The sequence below is a fragment of the Salmo salar genome, chromosome ssa13 (assembly GCF_905237065.1).
Source record: "Salmo salar chromosome ssa13, Ssal_v3.1, whole genome shotgun sequence".
Taxonomy (NCBI): Eukaryota; Metazoa; Chordata; class Actinopteri; order Salmoniformes; family Salmonidae; genus Salmo; species Salmo salar.
Genome location: NC_059454.1, coordinates 85,848,383 through 85,871,767, shown reverse-complemented (window position 1 = coordinate 85,871,767; position 23,385 = coordinate 85,848,383). Strand labels below are relative to the sequence as shown.

Below are 23,385 nucleotides of genomic sequence, written 5' to 3'. Positions count from 1 at the left end.
TTATCAGCCTAACATTGAACTTTTCTTGATAAGAAATGAGTGGATGGCAGTGGGCTGTGACAGCAGACTATTCTTTATGTAACCGACTTAAGATGTCAAAAACATGACCTGATAGACAACTTAAAGCTACATTGTAAATGAACTCTGAACCCTGGTATGACTCATTCCATGCTGACTTGTGCATGTTTGCCTTTTATTTAACTAGGCATGTCAGATAAGAACAAATTCTTATTTTCAATGACGGCCTAGGAACAGTGGGTTAACTGCCTTGTTCAGGGGCAGAATGACAGATTTTTACCTTGTCAGCTCGGGCATTCGATCTTGCAACCTTTCGGTTAGTAGTCCAATGCTCTAACCACTAGGCTACCTGCCGCCCCACATGTGACTCATGCACCTTCTATACTATGCTTCATAAAGTCAGTCCAAATCCACAGAGCACTGATGGTGGATAGCCTATGGAGTCAAGATCAGGAATCATTTAGAGGCCTTATGTAGGTAGGCATAAATGTTTAAATCATAGAAAAATATGATTTGATGTTTGCAGCACAGTCTATAACCACACCCAAACCACGTGCTAAACAAGCATAAGTAAACAATGGAAGCCCTTAGTGATTCCTTATTATACACAAGATGAACTTGTAGCATACGTTATAACCATGTTTTTGTCAATGTTGTCGTGCTCTGCGTTTATTATCCATGCCATGGTCCTGTCTCTTTTCCTTCCTGTTTTCTCTCCACCAAAACCACTGCCATATGATATTCTACTCTACATAAAAAGCGAGAATGCTGCCTTTGCAGGTCTCAAGGAAGCAAAAATGTACAACTCATCAACCAAATAATGTATGCTGACCAGTGTGTTTGCCCTTGTGTTTACAAAAACTTGGTTGATGCCTTTTGCACTGTTGGAGTTGATCTTACTTAAGCTATTGAAGGCTAACTTCAGTATTTCACCGAAGTACCACTGTGCTAATCCCAAACGTCAGCTCTTGGACATTCTCCATGAGTACCACTGCCTCTTGGTATAGGACCAAATGACTGGAACAGTATTTGCATTGTTTGACCCACCAAGATTCCATTCCGTAGCCCAATTCACCAATGTCAAGCTTTTTATCTTGAAAACAGAAACTGCCATTGTAAAGAGAGATGAAGTGCTGAGTAGGGGATATGTCACTTATTCAGTCTTGGTGATAACTGGGGGATCACTTGAAGAGTGTTCATTGTCGAGGTACAAGGGATTGGTCTGAAATAAGAGTTCCCCCCCATGATATACTGAGTTATCATAAGTCATAGGCCTAACAACACCCATCTGGGGGTGCAAACAAGTCCACAGTGAGTCCCCTAGGATTTCTTTAGCAGCGGTAGTAAAGTTAGTGTGGTGGGGGGGGGTGGTAGTGGGCGTGGCCAATGGCATACTCTCCGACCATACATTTTAGAGACCCTCTTGGCTGCTGAGACATAATGTTGCTGTTTTAAAGCTGCAATTTTACAAATTTTGCCATGGGGCAAAGACTTTTTTAAAATTATTATTGTTAAAGCTAATTTCCTGCAATTCCACAAATGTTGCAATGGCTATTGCCGTGTTCTTATGTTTGAGTGACTAAAACATTATAGCAAAGTCAGTGGGGGCTCCAATAAATTGCTCCATTATCTTTTCTTTATACTTTATATCTGGTTTTAGTCATTGAAGTTTACACTGAAAGTGTTTTACCATCCTGAAAATATTTATCATATTTTTTGAAGTGGAGTTAATGATATATGTAGGTACTGTGTGTGGCGTTTGCTAGCGTTAGTCTGCTGTACCTGAGTAAAAACAGTATTTTTCATCCTATAGCTTGTTCTCCAGCTTCTTTTTAAATAGTGAGCCAATATGTTTTCAGCACTTTTGTTTACCTCACTGATCAAAACTTGTTTTCTCATGCTTTCTTGTATCTCTGCAGCAGACACATACTGAGCAATATGTTTGGAACGTCAAATCGCAGTATAGGATCGCAATATATATTGTACCTGCACGTAAGTATTGTGATAATGTCGTATCGTGAGGTCCCTGGCAATTCCCAGCCCTACTGCTCTTTCGATGACAGACTGACCAGGTGAATCCAGCTGAAAGCTATGATCCATTATTGATGTCACCTCTTATATCCAGTTCAATCAGTGTCGATGAAGGGGAGGAGACAGGTTAAAGGATTTTAAGCCTTGAGACATGGATTGTGTATGTGTGCCATTCAGAGGGTGAATGGCAAGACAAAATATTTAAGTGCCTTTTGAACAGGGTATGGTAGTAGGTGCCAGGTGCACTGGTTTTAGTGTGTCAAGAACTGCAACGCTGCTGGGTTTTTCATGCTCAACATGTTTCATGTTTCTTGTGTGTATCAAGAATGGTCCACCACCCAAAGGACATCCAGCCAACTTGACACAACTGTGGGAAGCATTAGTCTACATGGGTCAGCATCCCTGTGGAATGCTTTCGATGCGTAGTAGAGTCCATGCGCTGCTGAATTGAGCCTGTTCTGAGGGCAAAAGAGGGTGCAACTCCATATTAGTAAGGTGTACTTAATGTTTTATACACTCAGTGTTGTGTAAAACTCAGGAGGAGGTGGACTTTATAAAAAATGAAAAACCCTAATAATAGCTTTTCCTTTGACTGAAAGGATGGGTTATTATTTCAAGTTTTTCTTGTCACATGCGCAAGTACAGTGAAATGCCTTTCTTGCTAACTCAATCTAACAATGTAATAATCAATAACAATGTAATACAAGAAAAACATGAGAAATATGAAGAACACAAATGTGCGCATACTTTAGTATATACAGGGTCAGTTCCAATTCCATATTTACAATGTGCAGGGATACTGGAGTGATAGAGGTAGATATGTATAGGGTTGACTAGGCAACAGGATATAAGATACACAGAGTAGCAGCAGCTTGTATGTGGGTGTGTGTAGAGTCGGTATAAATGTATGTGCATATTATGTGTGAGTAAGCAGAGGATGGAGTGAGTATGTAGGGCCCTGTGAGTGTGCATAGAGACAGTGCAAAAACAAAAGGTCAATAAAGATACAAGGTTAACTCAGTCCGTGTAGTTATTCAGTCACCCAAGTCAGACTGTTCTCTCTGCTACCGCACGGCAAGCGGTACCGGAGCGGAAAGTCTAGGACCAAAAGGCTCCTTAATAGCTTCTACCTCCAAGCCAAAAGACTGCTGGACAACTAAACTAATCAATGCCCCCCCCCCCACACACACACACACACACACACACGCCTTTGTTTTTACACTGCTGCTACTCTCTGTTTATTAACTATGCATAGTCACTTTACAAATTACCCCGACTAACCTGTGCCCCCGCACATTGACTCGGTACCGGTACCCCCTGTATATAGCCTCATTATTGTTATGTAAATGTATGTTACTTTTTGATTTAGATATATATTTTTTTACTTTAGTTTATTTAGTAAATATTTTAACTCTTTCTTCAACTGCATTGTTGGTTAAGTAAGCATTTCACGGTAAGGTCTACATCTGTATTCGGCGCGTGTGACAAATACAATTTGTTTTATTTTGTTGGCTATTTATCGGTCTTATTCCTTGGGATAGAAGCTGTTCAAGAGCCTGTTGGTGTCAGACTTGATGCACCAGTACCGCTTGCCGTGTGGAAGCAGAGAGAATAGACTCCAACCAGCCAAGCCATAGACTAACGATTTTCCGGGCTTTCTTTCCATACCACCTGATATAGGTGTCCTGGATGGCAGGGAGCTGTCCACACCACCCTCTGTAGTGCTATGCGATCGAGGGCAGTGCTGTTGCCATACTAGGCAGTGATGCAGCCAGTCAAGATGCTCTATGGTACAGCTGTAGAACTTTCAGGGCCCATGCCAAACTATTTCAACCTCTTGAGGGGGAAGAGGCCCTGTCACACCTTCTTCAGGACCATGCACATGTAGAGTGTGTGTTTGGACCATTTTAAGTCTTTAGTGATTTGGACTCAGAGGAACTTGAAGATCTCGACCTGCTCCACTGCAGCCCTGTGTAACAGTATTGCTTCTGTCCCTCTCCTCTCCCCAACCTGGGCTTGAACCAGGGACCCTCTGCACACATCAACAACAGTCACCGTTGAAGGACTGTTACCTATTGCTCCACAAAGCCCCGGTCCTTGCAGAGCAGGGAAACAACTACTTCAAGGACTCAGAGCGAGTGACTTCACCGATTTCAAATGTTTCTAGCGCGCACCGCTAACTAGCCAGCTATTTCATACCGGTTTCACTAGTCTGTCTATCTTGGTCCTCCTCATTGGCACACCTCTGAGGTGAAAGGAATTTGACACGCCTCTTCTGATGTAATTTAAGAATGTATTTGGCAGCAGAGCAGGAGTCGGCAATTAAGCAGTGTAGCAACGTTCCTAATTCTGGGTCCAGCGAAGTAGGCTGAACCTAGAGCTGAGTTTGCCCACAGCTCTTGTAGTGTTTTACCTTGTTGATCTATGCCCCAACCTGAAGAACCATTCTAGCCATTAGCATGTCCATGTCTTATTTATCTGTATATTATACAATGGGTGGGTCTAATCTTGAAGGCTGATTGGGTAACAGCATTCCAGCTGGTGTCTATTCCACAAGTTACCACCGGCTAAATCTATGACATTAAAATGCTTATTTACTCTGTTTAATCTGACTGCGCGATCCACTGTCTCACCAGCCCAGCCAAGCAATTTCTAAACTTGCTCTCCACTATAAAAAGCATCTAGACATTATGTCACATTTCTTTTAGACTAACATTTGTTTTCAACAGCGGATATTTGTATAAACCTTGCAAATGTCGGAGAGACAGAGGGCAACATTGTTTCAGTATTCAAATTCGATCTCTAGCGGTTCCATAGTAATGAACGTGTTGGGACGAGACGCGCGCAGGCAACGTTTCTCAGCCAGTCGAAATCATGAATCAGCTGGCATAATTTTTATGATCTATACAAAGAAATGTACATAAAAAAAAAAAAGTCTAACTAAATTAAGTGCAGCTAGTTTGCAGTCTTTCCAGCTTTATTTTGAAGTGATTGTGTTAGCTGTGTTGGCTAGCTCCTCTGAACAACGAGTGTCCTGACGAGTGAGCAATTTTTCTATGCCAGGTAAAATCGCGCCTAATTTCGCCTAAAAATGAATGCTGTTCTGACAGCTGACGCTTAAAGTTAGAGAGGGAGATATGACTCCAGCTTCAGAGATTTTTGCAATTCGTTCCAGTCATTGGCAGCTGAGAACTGGAAGGAAAGGCAGCCAAACGAGGTGTTGGCTTTGGGGATGACCAGTGGAATGTACCTGCTGGAGCATGTGCTATGGTGGGTGTTGCTATGGTGACCAGTGAGCTGAGATAAGGCGGGGCTTTACCTAGCAAAGATGTATAGATGACCTGGATCCAGTGGGTTTGGCGACAAATATGAAGCGAGGGCCAGCCAACGAGAGCATACAGGTCGCAGTGGTGGGTAGTATATGGGGCTTTGGTGACAAAACAGATGGCACTGTGATAGACTGCAACCAATTTGTTGAGTAGAGTGTTGGAGGCTGTTTTGTAGATGACATCGCCGAAGTTGAGGATCGGTAGGATGGTCAGATTTATGAGGGTATGTTTGGCAGCATGAGTGAAGGATGTTTTGTTGCGAAATAGGAAGCCACTTCTAGATTACATCTTGGATTGGAGATGCTTAATGTGACTCTGGACGGAGAGTTTACAGTCTAACCAGGCACCTAGGTATTTCTAGTTGTCCACATATTCTAAGTCAGAACCGTCCAGAGTAGTGATGCTAGTCGGGCGGGTGGGTGTGGGCAGCAATCGGTTGAAGAGCATGTATTTAGTTTTACTAGCATTTAAGAGCAGTTGTAGGCCACGGAAGGAGTGTTGTATGGTATTGAAGCTCGTTTTGGAGGTTTAACACAGTGTCCAAAGAAGGGCCAGATATATACAGAATGATGTCGTCTGCGTAGAGGTGGATCAGAGAATCACCAGCAGCAAGAGCGACGACATTGATATATACAGAGAGTATCGGCCCGAGAATTTAGCCCTGTGGCACCCCCATAGACTTTCAGTACATCAGCTGTCTGGATTTGGGTGAAGGAGAAGTGGGCGGGGGCTTGGGCAAGTTGATGCAGGGGGTGCAGAGCTGTTGGCCGGGGTAGCGGGAGCCAGGTGGAAAGCATGGCCAGCTGGTGACAGTGTTACATTTTAGTCATTTAGCAGACGCTCTTATCCAGAGCGACTTACATTTTTTTCTGTGCTGGCCCCCCGTGGGAATCGAACCCACAACCCTGGCGTTGCAAACACCATGCTCTACCAACTGAGCTACAGGGAAGGCTAAGATTTTCCTAGCCTCAGTGCAGTGGGCAGCTTGGAGGTGCACTTATTCTCCATGGACTTCAGTGTCCCAACATTTTTTGGAATTAGTGCTACAGGATGCAAATTTCTGTTTGAAAAAGCTAGCCTTAGCTTTCCTAACTGACTGTGTATATTGGTTCCTGACTTCCCTGAAAAGTTGCATATCGCGGGGGCTATTCGATGCTAATGCAGAACGCCACAGGATGTTTTTGTGCTGGTCAAGGGCAGTCAAGGCTGGGGTGATCCAAGGGCTATATCTGTTCTTAGTTCTCAATGTTGTTGAATGGGGCATGCTTATTTAAGATGGTGAGGAAAGCACTTTTAAAGAGCAACCAGGCATCCTCTACTGACGGGATGAGGTCAATATCCTTCCAGGATACCCGGGCCAGGTCGTTTAGAAAGGCCTGCTCGCTGAAGTGTTTTAGGGAGCGTTTGACAGTGATGGGTGGTCGTTTGACCACGGATCCATTATGGACGCAGGCAATGAGGCAGTGATTGCTGAGATCCTGGTTGAAGACAGCAGAGGTGTATTTAGAGGGCAAGTTGGTCAGGATGATATCTAAGAGGGTGCCCATGGTTACGGATTTAGGGTTGTACCTGGTAGGTTCCTTGATCATTTGTGTGAGATTGAGGGCATCTAGTAGGACGGCCGGGGTGTTAAGCATGTCCCAGTTTAGGTCACCTAACAGTACGAGCTCTGAAGATAGATGGGGGGCAATCAATTCACATATGGTGTCCAGTGCTCAGCTGGGGGCTGAGGGGGGGGGGGTCTATAACAAGCGGCAACAGTGAGAGACTTGTTTCTGGAAAGGTGGATTTTTAAAAGTAGAATCTCTAATTGTTTGGGCACAGACCTGGATAGTATGACAGAACTCTGCAGGCTATCTCTGCAGTAGATTGCAACTCTGCCCCTTTTGGCAGTTCTATCTTGTTGGAAAATGTTGTAGTTGGGGACTTTTGTGGAAATGTCTGGATTTTTGGTGGCCTTCCTAAGCCAGGATTCAGACATGGTTAGGACATCAGGGTTGGCGGAGTATGCTAAAGCAGTGAATAAAACAAACTTATGGAGGAGGCTTCTGGTGTTAACATGCATGAAACCAAGGCTTTTACGGTTACAGAAGTTAACTTCTTATGGGCAGGTAGGACGGTAGCATCCCACCTGGCCAATATCCGGTGAAATTGCAGAGCGCGGAATTGAAACTACAGTATTATAAATATTTAACTTTCATAAAATCACAAGTGTAATACATCACAATAAAGCTAGAGAAGAGAGAGAGAGAACATAGACTTCTCAAAGCAGATATTCTATGCATCTGTGGAGCTTTGTGTAGGCCGTCATTGTAAATAAGAATTTGTTCTTAACTGACTTGCCTAGTTAAATAAAGGTTAAAACCTGTTATGGCTAGGCGTCCCGCTAGCGCACACCTTGACAACATCCGGTGAAATTGCAGAACACGAAATTCAAATTACAGAAATATTAATATTTAACATTCATGAAAATACAAGTGTTATACATCAAATAAAGCTTAACTTGTTAACCCAGCCGCCGTGTCAGATTTCAAAAAGGCTTTATGGCGAGCTGGAGAGACAGCGATTCAGACAGCTTGCGGGCCGGGGCTAGCAGATGGGCCTTCGGCGGCGTCGCAACGGAAGAGCCTGTTGAAACCACTTCGGACGATTACGTATCCAGATTGTCATACCTTTCCTATACCATACGGTATATCCGAATGTGCACACAAGGAGCGCTATAAAAAATAAACCATTTAGGCAACAGGGCTCTTGATCCAGGAGGGGATTGAATGTCTCTGCTCTAAACCAAATGAAAACATGAAGTAGACAAACGCTTTGGTCCTAAAGCATTGTGACTTGATGACAACATAAGGATATTTGTTTCCAACATCAGAGCTGTTTTCCTAAAAAAGTTAAATCCACTTCGTTCTTTGTTTCCTTGCCACGTTACACGATACTTGTATTTATTATGGATCCCTGGCAGCAGCGACTCTTCCTGGGGTCCAGCAAAATTAAGGCAGCTATACATTTTTTTTTAAACATTATAATACATAAATTACAGAATTCACAACACATTGTGTGCCCTCAGGCCCATACTCCACTACCACATATCTACCAGACAAAATCCATACAGTACAGTGTGCATGTTATCGTGTGTATGCATGTGTCTGTGCCGGTGTCTGTGCCTACGTTTGTTACTTCACAGTTCCCACTGTTCCATAAGTTGTATATTTACTTACTGCGTATATTTACTTACTGCATAAGTTGTATATTTACTTTACTTACTGCGTCAGTTACCTGTTGTGGAATAGAGTTCCATATAGTCATGGCTCTATGTAGTACCGTGCTCCTCCCATAGTCTGTTCTGGACTTGGTGACTGTAAAGAGACCTCTGGTGGCATGTCTTGTGGGGTGTGCATGGATATTTTAAACAGACAGCTCGGTCCCTTCAGCTCGGTCCCTTCACACCTCTTACGAAAACGAATAATGATGATGTCAATCTCTCTTCTACTTTGAGCCATGAGAGATTGACATGCATGTCATTAATGTTAGCTCTCCTTGTACTTTTAATGGCCAGCCATGCTGCCCTGTTCTGAGCCAACTGCAATTTTCCCAAGTCCCTCTTTGTGGCACCTGACCACACTACTGAACAGTAGTCCAGGTGCGACCAAACAAGGGCCTGTAGGACCTGCCTTGTTCATAGTGTTAAGAATGCACACTACCGCTTTATTATGGACAGACATCTCCCCATCTTAGCTACTGTTTTATCAATACGTTTTGACCAATCCAGGGTAACTCCAAGCAGTTTAGTCACTTCAACTTGCTGTCGTGACAATCATTGTGTTTGATTGTGACATACCACATTCAATTATTACACAATTAAATTAATCATATAACAAATAAGTAGTAATCTGGGGCACCACAGGAAAAGTTATTTAACGAGTTACTATCTCCCGACTAAACTCTAAAGATATAAATATATCTTACATCAGTCACAGTCAATTCATTAATTCTTATTTACCTTATCAGTCTCATTCTGAATGTCGCAAAACTCTTGGATAACTGCACGAACCCTAGCATAAATTATGAATCAGCAATATACAAATTGGCTTATTTATTTACTAACAAAAAAATCACACAAGATAGCTTACACATTGATTACTACACAATGCAATGAAAAGTCCCTAGTGGACTAAACCGAGATGACTGCTTGTTACACAAAATGTCAGATTCAAAAGAGAGGGAAAGGGAGAGACAAAGGACTTCCACTATCGTACATACAGCTGATAACTATGCTCATGGTAATGCAAATACTTTGCATATGAATGGCCGCTCATTCGAAAAAATTGCAATGTACATATTTACGTGTGTATGGCTTTGCTGTTTCTGTTGAAAACACCCGATCCATCTATGGGGAGTAATTCGACAAAGTTTCTGGTTGTCCACCAGAGGTCACCATGTCCTTTGCAGCTGTAGCTTCTCTGTCTCGGAGTGTCTGTTCGAACAGCTCTTCCAGAGGAAGTGTTCGTTAGATTGGAACTTTCAAAGTACCACCCGGTGGTTCTCGGTCGAGTTTACTAGACTAAAGTACTTAAACAGCTGCACACTGAATGTTCCTGTGTAGTCTTCTTCGAGAGAGTTTCAGAGTTTCTAACCATTACATACCTTTCAGCTCACATGGTCTGTCACGCTGGTCTAATGTAGAGCTAGAACCATTTTACATGCCCGTAGCAACCCGGCAATGTACTGATCTCTAGAGATTTAAATTCCTACCATTTCAACGTACAGCCACGCTCCATGTTTTTCTGGTCTCCTAGATTCTAACCATTCGTGACATCCGGTTCAATACCATCCGCCTTCTTGGTCGATGTGTTAATTCTTCACGAGGGGTTTTATGCACTCTGGCAAAAGGAGCATTCCAAGTGCAGTGTCTGGTTGCTCCCCATTACACACCACAGACCAGCAAATATTCTTTACATCATCAACATATGAATCACTACGAAATTTCTTGTATGACCTCTTTATACACTATTAGGCCCAGCCTTTGGTACTTTGGTTTTCCTAGATATGGCTATTATATTGTAATCACTACATACTATGGATTTGGATACTGCTTTAAAGCAAATTTCTGCAGCATTAGTAAAGATGTTATCAATATATGTTGATTTAATTCCTGTGCTGTTTGTAAATACCCTGGTAGGTTGACTGACAACCTGAACCAGGTTGCAGGCACTAGTTACAGTTTGAAGTTTTTTATTGATGAGATTCAGTCAATATTTTAAATCACCCAGAATATATACTTCTCTATCACATACATTATCAAGCATTTCACATATGTTATCCAGACAGGCCGCTCCAGGTGGTGAAGGTAGGAAACAAAATGGCGTCTATCTCAAGGCCATCAGACTGTTAAACAGCCATCACTAACACAGAGATTGCTGTTTACATACAGACTTGAAGTCATTGGCTGATTTTTAATAAATGGATCACTAGTCACTTTAATAATGTCACTTTATTGTTGTATGTATGCAATACATTACTATGTATGTGTGTGTGTGTGTGTGTGTGTATATCTCTATCTATCTCTATCACACTGTATTTTATACCATTTTTGCATATTGCCTGTGCCGCTCTGTCATTGCTCAATCATATATTTATATGTATATATTCTTATTCCATTCCTTTACTTAGATTTTTGTGTATTAGGTAGTTGTTGTGGAATTATTAGATTACATGTTAGGTATTGCTGCACTGTCGGAACTAGAAGCATAAGCATTTCGCTACACTCGCAATAACATCTGCTAACCATGTGTATGTGACCAATAAAATTTGATACTGACTGTTAGCACTTGGTGGTCTATAACAGCTTCCCACAAAAATGGGCTTTAGGTGAGGTAGATGAGCCTGTAGCCATATTACTTCAACAGTATTTAACATTAGAAAGTCTCTAGGCTTAACAGGAATGTGGTTCTTTATATAGACCGCAACACTGCCCCCGTTGGTAATTCTGTCTTTTCGATAAATGTTATAACCATGTATTGCTACCACTGTATTATCTAAGTGAGTTTAAGAATATGAATGTCATCTGTTACAAGCAAGTTATTGACTTCATGGACCTTGTTTCTTAGCCCATATTAACATATGCAGCCTATTTATTTTATTTTCTTTTTCTTTTTTTTAGCACTTCTGGGTTGCTTGATTGTTTTTAATGCTTTACTGTGAAGCTTATAAGAACTAGACTTGATTGTGCAGCTCACCCTGCACTAAGTGGTCTTCCTACTAGGGCACACTGCCTCAGTGCTAACAGTGTAACTCTGGTTCATAGGCTCATGATTACTGCATCCAATAGCTGTAGGATTAACAAACACATTTAAGCCCAATATTTGGCAATCAAAATAACAATCACAGTTTAATTTATAAAGTCCTAATACATCCACTATATTTGTTACCAAATTATGTAGATTGTGTTGATAATATGCAATGTATGTGTTTTTATTAAGGTTATTCTGTGGCAGTTCATAAGTTCTCCCAGACACTCAACGTGTTCCAGTTCGACTTCATTGGTGATTCCCTGACAGATGACGAGATTAATATTGGTAAGTTCATATAGGGATGTGATGTCACACAAACACTTTCCTCAATGGTCAGCCTAAGACTATATGGGAATAATGTCTTAGTGTGGGGTGGAAAGCATGCAATACATTACCTTGTATGCAGTAAAAATCACATTCTTGTGGGAGCACCTCCTCGAAGAGTATGAATTAGGTTGCTTGTGATGGTGTGACTCCGAAGCAACCTGCCTACACATTGTTTGAAGGACATTGTACAACGGTTGGGTCTAATGCTGATTGGTTAAAAATGCATTCCACAAATTGCCACCAGCTAAATCTATGACATTAAAATGCCCATTTACTCTGTTCCATCTGACTATACAATTCACTGTCTCATCATCCCAGTCAAGAAACTTATAAACTTGATATCCACTATAAAAAGCAGGTAGACATTATCTCACATTTCTTTAAGGCTAACATTTTAGTTTTCAACAGCGGAGATTTGTATGAAGCTTGCTGTCTGTCTCTCCGACATTTGCAACATTGTTTCAGTATTCAAATTATATCTCCTGCTGTCTCATAGTAATGAACGTGTCGGGACAGACAGCCAGACAGGCCGTGTTTCTCAGCCAGTCGAAATCATGATTCAGCTGGCATCATTTTTATGGAAAGACATATCACACACACAGTTGAATTTGCAGTTTACATACACCTTAGCAAAAAAACATTCTTAGGTCAGTTAGGATAACTTTATTTTAAGAATGTGAAATGCCAGAATAATAGTAGCGAGAATGATCTATTTCAGCTTTTATTTCTTTCATCACATTCCCAGTGGGTCAGAAGTTTACATGCACTCAATTAGTATTTGGTAGCATTGCCTTAAAATTGTTTAACTTGGGTCAAATGTTTCGGGTAGCCTTTCCACAAGCTTCACACAATAAGTTGGGTGAATTTTGGCTCATTCCTCCTGACAGAACTGGTGTAGCTGAGTCAGGTTTGTAGGCCTCCTTGTTCGCACACGCTTTTTCAGTTCTCCTCACAAATGTTATATAGGTTTGAGGTCAGGGCTTTGTGATGGCCACTCCAATACCTTGACTTTGTTGTCCTGAAGCCATTTTTCCACAACTTTGGAAGTATGCTTGGGGTCATTGTCCATTTGGAAGACCCATTTGCGACCAAGCTTTAACTTCCTGACTGATGTCTTGAGATGTTGCTTCAATATATCCACATAATTTTCGCCCCTCATGATGCCATCTATTTTGTGAAGTGCACCAGTCCCTCCTGCAGCAAAGCACCCCACAACATGATGCTGCCACCCCTGTGCTTCACGGTTGGGATGGTTTTCTTCCGCTTGCAAGCCTCCCCCTTTTCCTCCAAACATAACTATGGTCATTATGGCCAAACAGTTCTATTTTTGTTTCATCAGACCAGAGGAAATTTCTCCAAAAAGTACCATCTTTGTCCCCATGTGCAGTTACAAACCGTAGTCTGTTTTTTTTTGTCGGTTTTGGAGCAGTAGCTTCTTCCTTGCTGAGCGGTCTTTCAGGTTGTGTCGCTATAGGACTCGTTTTACTGTGGATATAGATAATTTTGTACCGGTTTCTTCCAGCATCTTCACAAGGTCCTTTGCTGTTCTGGGATTGATTTGCACTTTTTGCACCAAAGTACGTTCATCTCCAGGAGACAGAATGCGTCTCCTTCCTGAGCGGTATGATAACTACGTGGTCCCATGGTGTGTATACTTTTGTACTATTGTTTGTACAGATGAACGGCGTTTGGAAATTGCTCCTAAGGATGAACCAGACTTGTGGAGGGCTACAAAAAAATCTTTAGGTCTTGGATGATTTCTTTTGATTTTTCCCATGATGTCAAGCACCGAGTTTGAAGGTAGGCCTTGAAATACATCCACGGGTACACCTCCAATTGACTAAAATGATTATCAAGTAGCCTATCAGAAGCTTCTAAAGCCATGACATCATTTTCTGGAATTTTCCAAGCTGTTTAAAGGCACAGTCAATTTAGTGTATGTAAACTTCTGACTCACTGGAATTGTGATACAGTGAAATAATCTGTCTGTAAACAATTGAAAAATTACTTGTCATGCACAAAGTAGATGTCCTAACCGACTTGCCAAAATTATAGTTTGTTAACAAGACATTTGTGGAGTGGTTGAAAAACAAGTTTTAATGACTCCAACGTAAGTGTATGTAAACTTCCGACTTCAACTGTGTGTATATGTACAGTGGGGCGGGAAAAGTATTTGATCCCCTGCAGATTTTGTACATTTGCCCACTGACAAAGAAATGATCAGTCTATAATTTTAATGGTAGGTTTATTTGAACAGTGAGAGACAGAATAACAACAAAAATATCCAGAAAAAACGCATGTCAAAAATGTTATAAATTGATTTGCATTTTAATGAGGGAAATAAGTATTTGACCAGAAAGATTTCTGGCTCCCAGGTGTCTTTTATACAGGTAACGAGCTGAGATTAGGAGCACACTCTTAAAGGGAGTGCTCCTAACCGCAGCTTGTTACCTGTAAAAAAGACACCTGTCCACAGAAGGAAGCAATCAATCAGATTCCAAACTCTCCACCATGGTCAAGACCAAAGAGCTCTCCAAGGATGTCAGGGACAAGATTGTAGACCTACACAAGGCTGGAATGGGCTACAAGACCATCGCCAAGCAGCTTGGTGAGAAGGTGACAACATTTGTTGCAATTATTTGCAAATGGAAGAAACACAAAAGAACTCAATATCCCTTGGCCTGGGGCTCCATGCAAGATCTCACCTCGTGGAGTTGCAATGATCATGAGAACGGTGAGGAATCAGCCCAGAACTACACGGGAGGATCTTGTCAATGATCTCAAGGCAGCTGGGACCATAGTCACCAAGAAAACAATTGGTAACACACTACGCCGTGAAGGACTGAAATCCTGCAGCGCCCGCAAGGTCCCCCTGCTCAAGAATACATATACATGCCCGTCTGAAGTTTGCCAATGAACATCTGAATGACTCAGAGGACAACTGGGTGAAAGTGTTGTGGTCAGATGAGACCAAAATGGAGCTCTTTGACATCAACTCAACTCGCCGTGTTTGGAGGAGGAGGAATGCTGCCTATGACCCCAAGAACACCATCTCCACCGTCAAACATGGAGGTGGAAACATTATGCTTTGGAGGTGTTTTTCTGCTAAGGGGACAGGACAACTTCACTGCATCAAAGGGATGATGGACGGGGCCATGTACCGTCAAATCTTGGGTGAAAACCTCCTTCCCTCAGCCAGGGCATTGAAAATGGGTCGTGGATGGGTGTTCCAGCATGACAATGACCCAAAACACACGGCCAAGGCAACAAAGGAGTGGCTCAAGAAGAAGCACATTAAGGTCCTGGAGTAGCCTAGCCAGTCTCCAGACCTTAATCCCATAGAAAATCTGTGGAGGGAGCTGAAGGTTCGAGTTGCCAAACGTCAGCCTCAACCTTAATGACTTGGAGAAGATCTGCAAAGAGGAGTGGGACAAAATCCCTCCTGAGATGTGTGCAAACTTGGTGGCCAACTTCAAGAAACGTCTGACCTCTGATTGCCAACAAGGGTTTTGCCACCAAGTACGAAGTCATGTTTTGCAGAAGGGTCAAATACTTATTTCCCTCATTAAAATGCAAATCATTTTATAACATTTTTGACATGTGTTTTTCTGTTTTTTTTGTTATTCTGTCTCTCACTGTTCAAATAAACCTACTATTATTAAAATTATAGACTGATCATTTCTTTGTAAGTGGGCAAATGTACAAAATCAGCAGGGGATCAAATACTTTTTTCCCCCACTGTATGCGTGTATATATATTGAAAGAAGGTAAAGTAAACGCAGCTTATTTGCGGTCTTTCCTTCTGTTTGACGTGATTGTGTTACTATAGCTGTGTTGTTGGCTAGCTCCTCTGAACGTCCTGAGGAGTGAGCACATTTTCTTTTCCAGGCGAAATCGGCCCCCATCAGCTTATTTTTTTTAAATTAAATTTTAATTTAACCTTTTATTTAACTAAGCAAGTCAGTTAAGGACAAATTCTTATTTACAATGACGGCCTACCTCGGTCTAACCCGGACGATGCTGGGCCAATTGGGCACCGCTCTATCGGACTCCCAATCACAGCCGTTTGTGATACAGCCTGGAATCGAACCAGGGTCTGTAGTGACGCCTCTAGCACTGAGGTGAAGGGCCTTAGATCGCTGCGCCACTGGGGAGCCCTAACGGGTTATCAACATATTGTTATGGATGTATCGAAATAAGTGTTACTAGAACGTTGCCAGTCAGTATGGCAATGGAACATTTAGAACGACTGGGTCGGCCCTTGACTTCGTGTCGGGCCTAACACCCGTGCCATCCTCCAAACACTGGTTTCTCTGCCATTATCACTTAAATAGTCCAACAACATATAGGTTCAAAGCTGTGTGCTGGAAAACCTTGGTGGGTGAAGTAGGCCTTGAGATGCTCATGTAAATGTCCTTTTTTGACTTAAGACCTAAAGACTTAAAATATATTGTTTTTGAGTTTAATCTATATATGGCTGTAGTCAGCCTTATTACTTTACCCCCTAGCATTGAGTCTGTGTAGCAACAGCTGTATTGATGTTTCAGTGTAATTTACTTCATGGAATTAGGATGTGAAACATTTTCATTTTATGGCACACAATATTATGTTATCGCACACATGTTATGGCACACAATCCTGTATTGATTTCCTATCCTCCCCTGTGCCATGAGCTTCATTTTTGCCCAATTATCTCACTAAACATGGATAACATATCTATTTTTGTCCACAGCGGAGTCTTTCCAAGAGTTTGCTGGTCTCCTACAGGAAGTGGAGGATGACCGGATGATGCTGGTGGGTTATCAGCAGCACTTCTCTGGAACTGTGCCCAGTTTTTCAAAAGATATCTGACTGGATACTGACAATCGGTTAGGACTAAATGATAGAATTGGGATTTAAGGCAGAAAAATTTGATTCTTATCTTCCATATAGGGATAAGAATTTGGTAATCCAATCTGACCTTTAATCAGGATTGTATGTTGTTTTTGCGTTTTTCATAACTCAAAGGTAGTGATTAGGATTGATTTGATGCTGAAAATAAGGATTATCACTGAAACGGTGGATTTAAACATTTGAATGGCACTACAACCAAGATATGTCAAGGTATCTAAAGGTTTAAAGAACTTTCTTACATCTGAAAACCAAAGGTTCATTATGTTGAATTGACCACAGTATACAGTACCAGTGAAATGTTTGGACACCTACTCATTCAAGGGTTTTTCTTTATTTTGACTATTTTCTACATTGTAGAATAATAGGGAAGACACCAACACTATGAAATAACCCATATGGAATCATGTATTCACCAAAAAAGGTGTTAAACAAATCAAAATATATGTTATATTTGAGATTCTTCAAAGTAGCCACCCTTTGCCTTGATGACAGCATTGCACATTCTTGGCATTCTCTCAACCAGCTTTACCTGGAATGTTTTTCCAACAGTCTTGAAGGAGTTCCCACATGCTGAACACTAGTAGACTGCTTTTCCTTCACTGTGGTCCAACTCATCCCAAACCATCTCAATTGGGTTGAGGTCGGGTGATTGTGGAGGCCAGGTCATAAGATGCATCACTCCATCACTCTCCTTCTTGGTCAAATACCCCTTACACAGCCTGGTGGCGTGTTGGGTCATTGTCCTGTTGAAAAACAAATGATAGTCCCACTAAGCGCAAACCAGATGGGATGGCGTATCGCTGTGGTAGCCATGCTGGTTAAGTGTGCCTTGAATTCTAAATTAAATCACTGACAGTGTCACCAGCAATGCACCATCACACCACTACCTCCATGCTTCACGGTGGGAACCACACATGCGGAGATCATCTCTTCACCTACTCTGCGTCTCAAAGACACTGGTTGGAACCAAAAATCTCAAATTGGGACTCATCAGACCAAAGCTCAGGTTTCCACGGGTCTAATGTCCATTGCTCATGTTTCTCTTGTTCTTATTGGCATCATTTAGTAGTGGTTTCTTTGCAGCAATTCAACCATGAAGGCCTGATTCACACAGTCTACTCTGAACAGTTGATGTTGATGTCCTGTTACATGAACTCTGAAGTTTTTATTTGGGCTGCAATCTTAGGTGAAGTTAACTCTAAGGAACGTATCTTCTGCAGCAGAGGTAACTCTGGATCTTCCTTTCCTGTGGCGGTCCTCATGAGAGCCAGTTTCATCATAGCGCTTGATGTTTTTTGCGACTGCACTTGAAGAAACTTTCAAAGTTCTTGACATTTTCCAGATTGACTGACCTTCATGTCTTAAAATAAAGTAATGATAGACTGTCGTTTTCTCTTTGCTTATTTGAGCTGTTCTTGCCATAATATGGACTTGGTCTTTTACCAAATAGGGTTATCTTCTGTATACTACCCCTACATTCTCACAACACAACAACTGATTGGCTCAAACACATTGAGAAGGAAAGAAATTCCACAAATGCACTTATAACAAAGCACACCTGTTGGTTGAAATGCATTCCAGGTGACTACCTCATGAAGCTGGTTGAGAGGGTGCAAGGCTGTCATCAAGGCAAAGGGTGGCTCTTTGAAGAATCTCATATAAAATATATTTTGATTTAACACTTTTTTGGGGGGGTTACTAAATGATTCAATGTGTGTTATTTCATTAATTTATGTCTTCACTAATATTTTACAATGTAGAAAATTGTAAAAATAAAGAAAAACCTTTGCATGAGTAGTTGTCCAAACTTTTGACTGGTCTGTTGGTATGTGTGCAGTTGTTATATTGAGAAGTGTCAAATAGATGCATCTACTTATTTATAAGTGATATGCAGGCAGGTTCTATTTTCATCTACAGTGCATTCAGAAAGTATTCAGACCCTTAATTTTTTCCACATTTTAGAATAAGGCTTTACAGCCTTACTCTAAAATGTATTAAACAAAACATTTTCCTCCATCTACACACAGTACCCCATAAGGACAAAGCAAAAAAAAATGTTTTTAGACTTTTGTGCAGATTTATTACAAATAAACATACCTTATGTAAATAAGCATTCAGACCCTTTGCTATGAGACTTGAAATTGAGTTCAGGTTCATCCTGTTTCCATTGATCATTCTTTGTTTCTACAACTTGTTTGGAGTCCACCTGTGGTAAATGTAATTGATTGGACATGATTTGAAAGGTCACGCACATGTCTATACGAGGTCCCACAGTTAACAGTGCATATCAGAGCAAAAACCAAGCCATGCGAAAAGATGAACGGCTCAAAGTACAGTGATAACTTCCTCCAGAGTTCTCAGGTCCTCAGACTGGGGCGACATTTCACCATCCAACAGGACAATGACCCTAAGCACACAGCCAGTTTCTGAATGTCCTTGAGTGGCCCAGCCAGAGCCCATACTTGAATCTGATTGTACATCTCTGGAGAGACCTGAAAATAGCTGTGCAGTGACGCTCCCCATCCGACCTGACAGCGCTTGAGAGGATCTGCAGAGAAGAATGGGAGAAAGGCATACCGGCTTTGTCAAGCTTGTCGCGTCATATCCAAAAAGACTCGGCTGTGAACTCTGCCAAAGATGCTTCAACTAAGTACTGAGTAAAGGGTCTGAATACTTATGTAAATGTGAGATTTACGTACCTTTTTTTTATATATATATATATATACATTTGTTATAACATTTCTTAACTGTTTTCGCTTTGTCCTTATGCGGTTTTGTGTGTAGATTGATGAGGAAAAAATGACAACTTAATCAATTTTAGAATAAGGCTGTAACGTAACAAAATGTGGAAAAAGTCTAGGTCTGAATACTGTCCGAATGCACTGTGTATATACCTTTTTTTTCATGTAGGTTACTCCTGTTTTCCTATCAAAACCATTTTTAATTTAAAAAATAAATAAATTAATGTCACGTGTGCCAAATACAGCAGACCTTACAGTGAAATGCTTACCGACAGGCCCTAACCAACGGTACAAATTTAAAGTAAAAAATAGGTGTTAGGTGAACAATAGATAAGTAAAGAGATTTAAAATTATTTTAAAAAATAACAGTGAAATAACAGTAGCGAGGCTATATACAGGCACCACTTAGTCGGGCTAATTAAGGTAGTATGTAGGTGTGGTTAAAGTGACTATGCATATATGCTAAACAGAGTAGTAGTAGTAGCAGCGTAAAAGAGGGGTTGGTGGGTGGCGGGACACAATGCAGACAGCCCGGGTAGCCAATGTGCGGGGGCACGGGTTACTCAGGCTAATTAAGGTAGTATGTACATGAATGTATGGTTAAAGTGACTGCATACATGATAAACAGAGTAGCAGCAGTGTAAAAGAGGGGTTGGGGGGAGGGACACACAATGCAAATAGTCCAGAAGTACCACAACCTGTTCACTATGGCAAGGTGTAGGACTTTTCAAAGCACTGAAAATCTGGATTCTGTGATCTTGATATCTCAATCAGAATGATCCTCTCCGAATAATAATAATAATAATAATTATATTATTATGATTATTCATTAAAAAAAAATTAATACAAAAATAAATAATCATAAATTACTTAACGGCCAAATTGATCTGATCCTGAATTGCAAAAAAGAGGATTACAGAATCTGGATCATTCTGATCCAGATTAAAAAGTAGTGAAGATCTGGTCCCTGGAATGAACTCTAGTCTGTGGCTTTGTGCTTTAGAAGTCATTATGTTGTGACACTGCATTATCAGCGTGCAGTGAAAAGCAGCAGATCCTATTATACTAGGCTTTCTGGATGCTTTAAGAATGTTTTTAAACATAGCTGATGCTCTTTTTGAGGGGAAGAAGAGCAACACCTGCTGGAGTGCAAGAGATCTCGCTGTTTATTTGTTTGATTTCTAGGCTTATAGTTGCTGGTTTCCCCTTTTCACGCATTCTTATCATAACTCACCTTGTGTGTTTAATGTAATGTATGAAAGTTTTTGCCAAATGGTCAAATAAAATTGTATTTGTAACATGCACTGAATACAACGGGTGTACATTTTAGTGAAATGCTGCCTTCCCAGCAATGCGGAGTTAAACATTTTGTAAAAAATTAAATAGGCGTAAAATACACATTAATGTAGAAGTGTTTTATTTACAATAAGTGACTCCAAAATGACACATTATACATAGTACCAGATCAATGTGCAGGGGTACGAGGTGTTTGAGGAAGATATGTACATGAAGGCAGGCTAAAGTGACTAGGCATCAGGATGGATAATAGGACTAAAATAAAGAACAGAGTAGCAGCAGGATATGATGTGTAAAACTGTGTGTTGTCATTGTGTGTGGGTTTTGTGTCAGTGTAGTGTGTGTGTGTGTACAGTGCATTCGGAAAGTATTAAGACCCCCCCCCCTTTCCTATTTCCACATTGTGTTACGTTACAGCCTTATTCTAAAATGGATTAAATAAAACAAATACATCTTAAATCTACACACAATACCCCATAATGACAAAGCAAAAACCAGTTTAGACAGTTTGCCAATTGTGGTAGAGAGCGGTGCATTTGCCATGCAAAGTGATAATACAGCCAGTCAAGATGCTCTCGATGTTGCAGCTGTAGAACTTTTTGAGGATCCGAGGGCTCATCCCAAATCTTTTCAGCCAGAACATACAGTGCCCTCCGTAATTATTGGGACAGTGAAGCATTTTTTAAATTATTTTAGCTCTGTACTCCTGCACTTTTGTATTTGAAATGATACAATGACTATGAAGTTAGTGTGGACTGTCAGCTTTTAATTTTAGTTATTTTCATCTATATCGGGTGAACCGTTTAGAAATTACAGCACTTTTTGTACATAGTCCCATCCCCCCATTTTAGGGGAGCAAAAGTAATGGGACAAATTCACTTATGTGTAATAAAATGTTCAAAAGTTTAGTATTTGGTTCCATATTCCTAGCACGCAATGATTACATCAAACTTGTTGGCTGCATTTGCTTTTTGTTTTTGTTGTGTTTCAGATTATTTTGTGACCAATATAAATGAATGCTAAATAATGTATTGTGTTATATTGAGTCCATTTTATTGTAAATAACAATATGTTTCTAAATACTTCTACATTAATATGCATGCTACCATGATTACGGATAGTCCTGAATGTATCGTGAGTGAGTTAGTTAGACGCACAAATATCATACCCATCTTATTGTAAAGGTGAGAGGTTAGCATGTTTTGGGTATGATATTTGTGCGTCTAACTTTTTCACTCATTCACGATACATTCAGGACTATCCGTAATCATGGTAGAATCCACATTAATGTAGAAGTGTTTTATTTACAATAAGTGACTCCAAAATGACACTACATTATTTACCATTTAATTTTATTGGGAACAAAATAATCTGAAACGCAAATGCATCCAACAAGTTTGTAGTCACAAGCTTGGTGTAATCATTGCATGCTAGGAATATGGGACCAAATACTAAACGTTCCACAACTTTAATACACAAGTGAATTTGTCCCAATATTTTTGGTGCCCTGAAATGTCTAAACGGTTCTCCGATATGGATGGAAATACCCTCAAATTAAAGCTGACAGTCTCCAGTTTAACCTCCATAGTCATTGTTTGATTTCAAATACAAAGTTTTGGAGTATAGAGCTGAAAGAATAAAGCAATGCATCACTTTCCCAATAATTACGGACGGCACTGTAAATATGTCATGCAATGTATTTTTTTTTTTCTTCCTGGTTCAGGTTCAGAATGCTTGTGATCTGCTTATCAAGCCACTGGAGAAGTTTCGCAAGGAGCAAATAGGAGTGACAAAAGTGAGTTCATATAGAGCTTTTTATTCATTTATTTAGGGTGATGGATACTTCAGTATGTACATTTTACAATTATGGGTTATTGGATTGTTGAGTATACTCACTTTCTATTAGACATTCATGAGCTGAAGCAGCACTCTTTCCTTCTAACAAGTGTGTGCACATGATGGGAGAAAAGAGGATCTGAGTTTTGGCAGTACATATAAACCACTCTCATGTGTCGCTGAGATGGCACCCTCCTACAGATTTGCTTGCTGTGAAAATTTAGCTGGAAACTCACCATGACACCAACCTTATTCAGCAAGGCTTTCAGTCAAACTAAATGTATCTCTTTAGTATACTTACCCAGTGCCCCCATAAACTGCCCCAGTTGATCAACGTTAAACTTTTTTACCATTGCAAAGACTATTCAAATGTACTAGTTCTATGATTGCTTATGCTGCAATGCAGGTTGACTGAATTGTGCCTTTTTAGATTGACTGTCAGATGGGGTGTAGTAACACCGCTAGTGTTGTACTGCACAGTATACATGTGGAAAATGTATAATCGCTAAATAAATCAACTGAGTTTTTGAAAGCTGCCTATGGAAAACTGGAGCTGCCTAGTGGTTCTGGACTGGATATCCATTTTTCACATACCCTTGGTCTGTTGACCTACTTTTGACT

At 40.8% G+C, this 23,385-nt stretch overlaps 1 protein-coding gene across 1 annotated transcript in view; it reads left to right on the top strand.

Moving 5' to 3' along the window:
• Positions 1 to 23,385, top strand: part of ophn1 (oligophrenin 1) — a 44,312-nt gene that overhangs the window by 922 nt on the left and 20,005 nt on the right. The window contains exons 2-4 of the mRNA XM_014137514.2: positions 11,861 to 11,956; positions 16,731 to 16,792; positions 22,652 to 22,723. Of these exons, the coding sequence (XP_013992989.1) occupies positions 11,861 to 11,956; positions 16,731 to 16,792; positions 22,652 to 22,723 (230 nt within the window). The remainder of the gene's footprint in view (positions 1 to 11,860; positions 11,957 to 16,730; positions 16,793 to 22,651; positions 22,724 to 23,385) is intronic.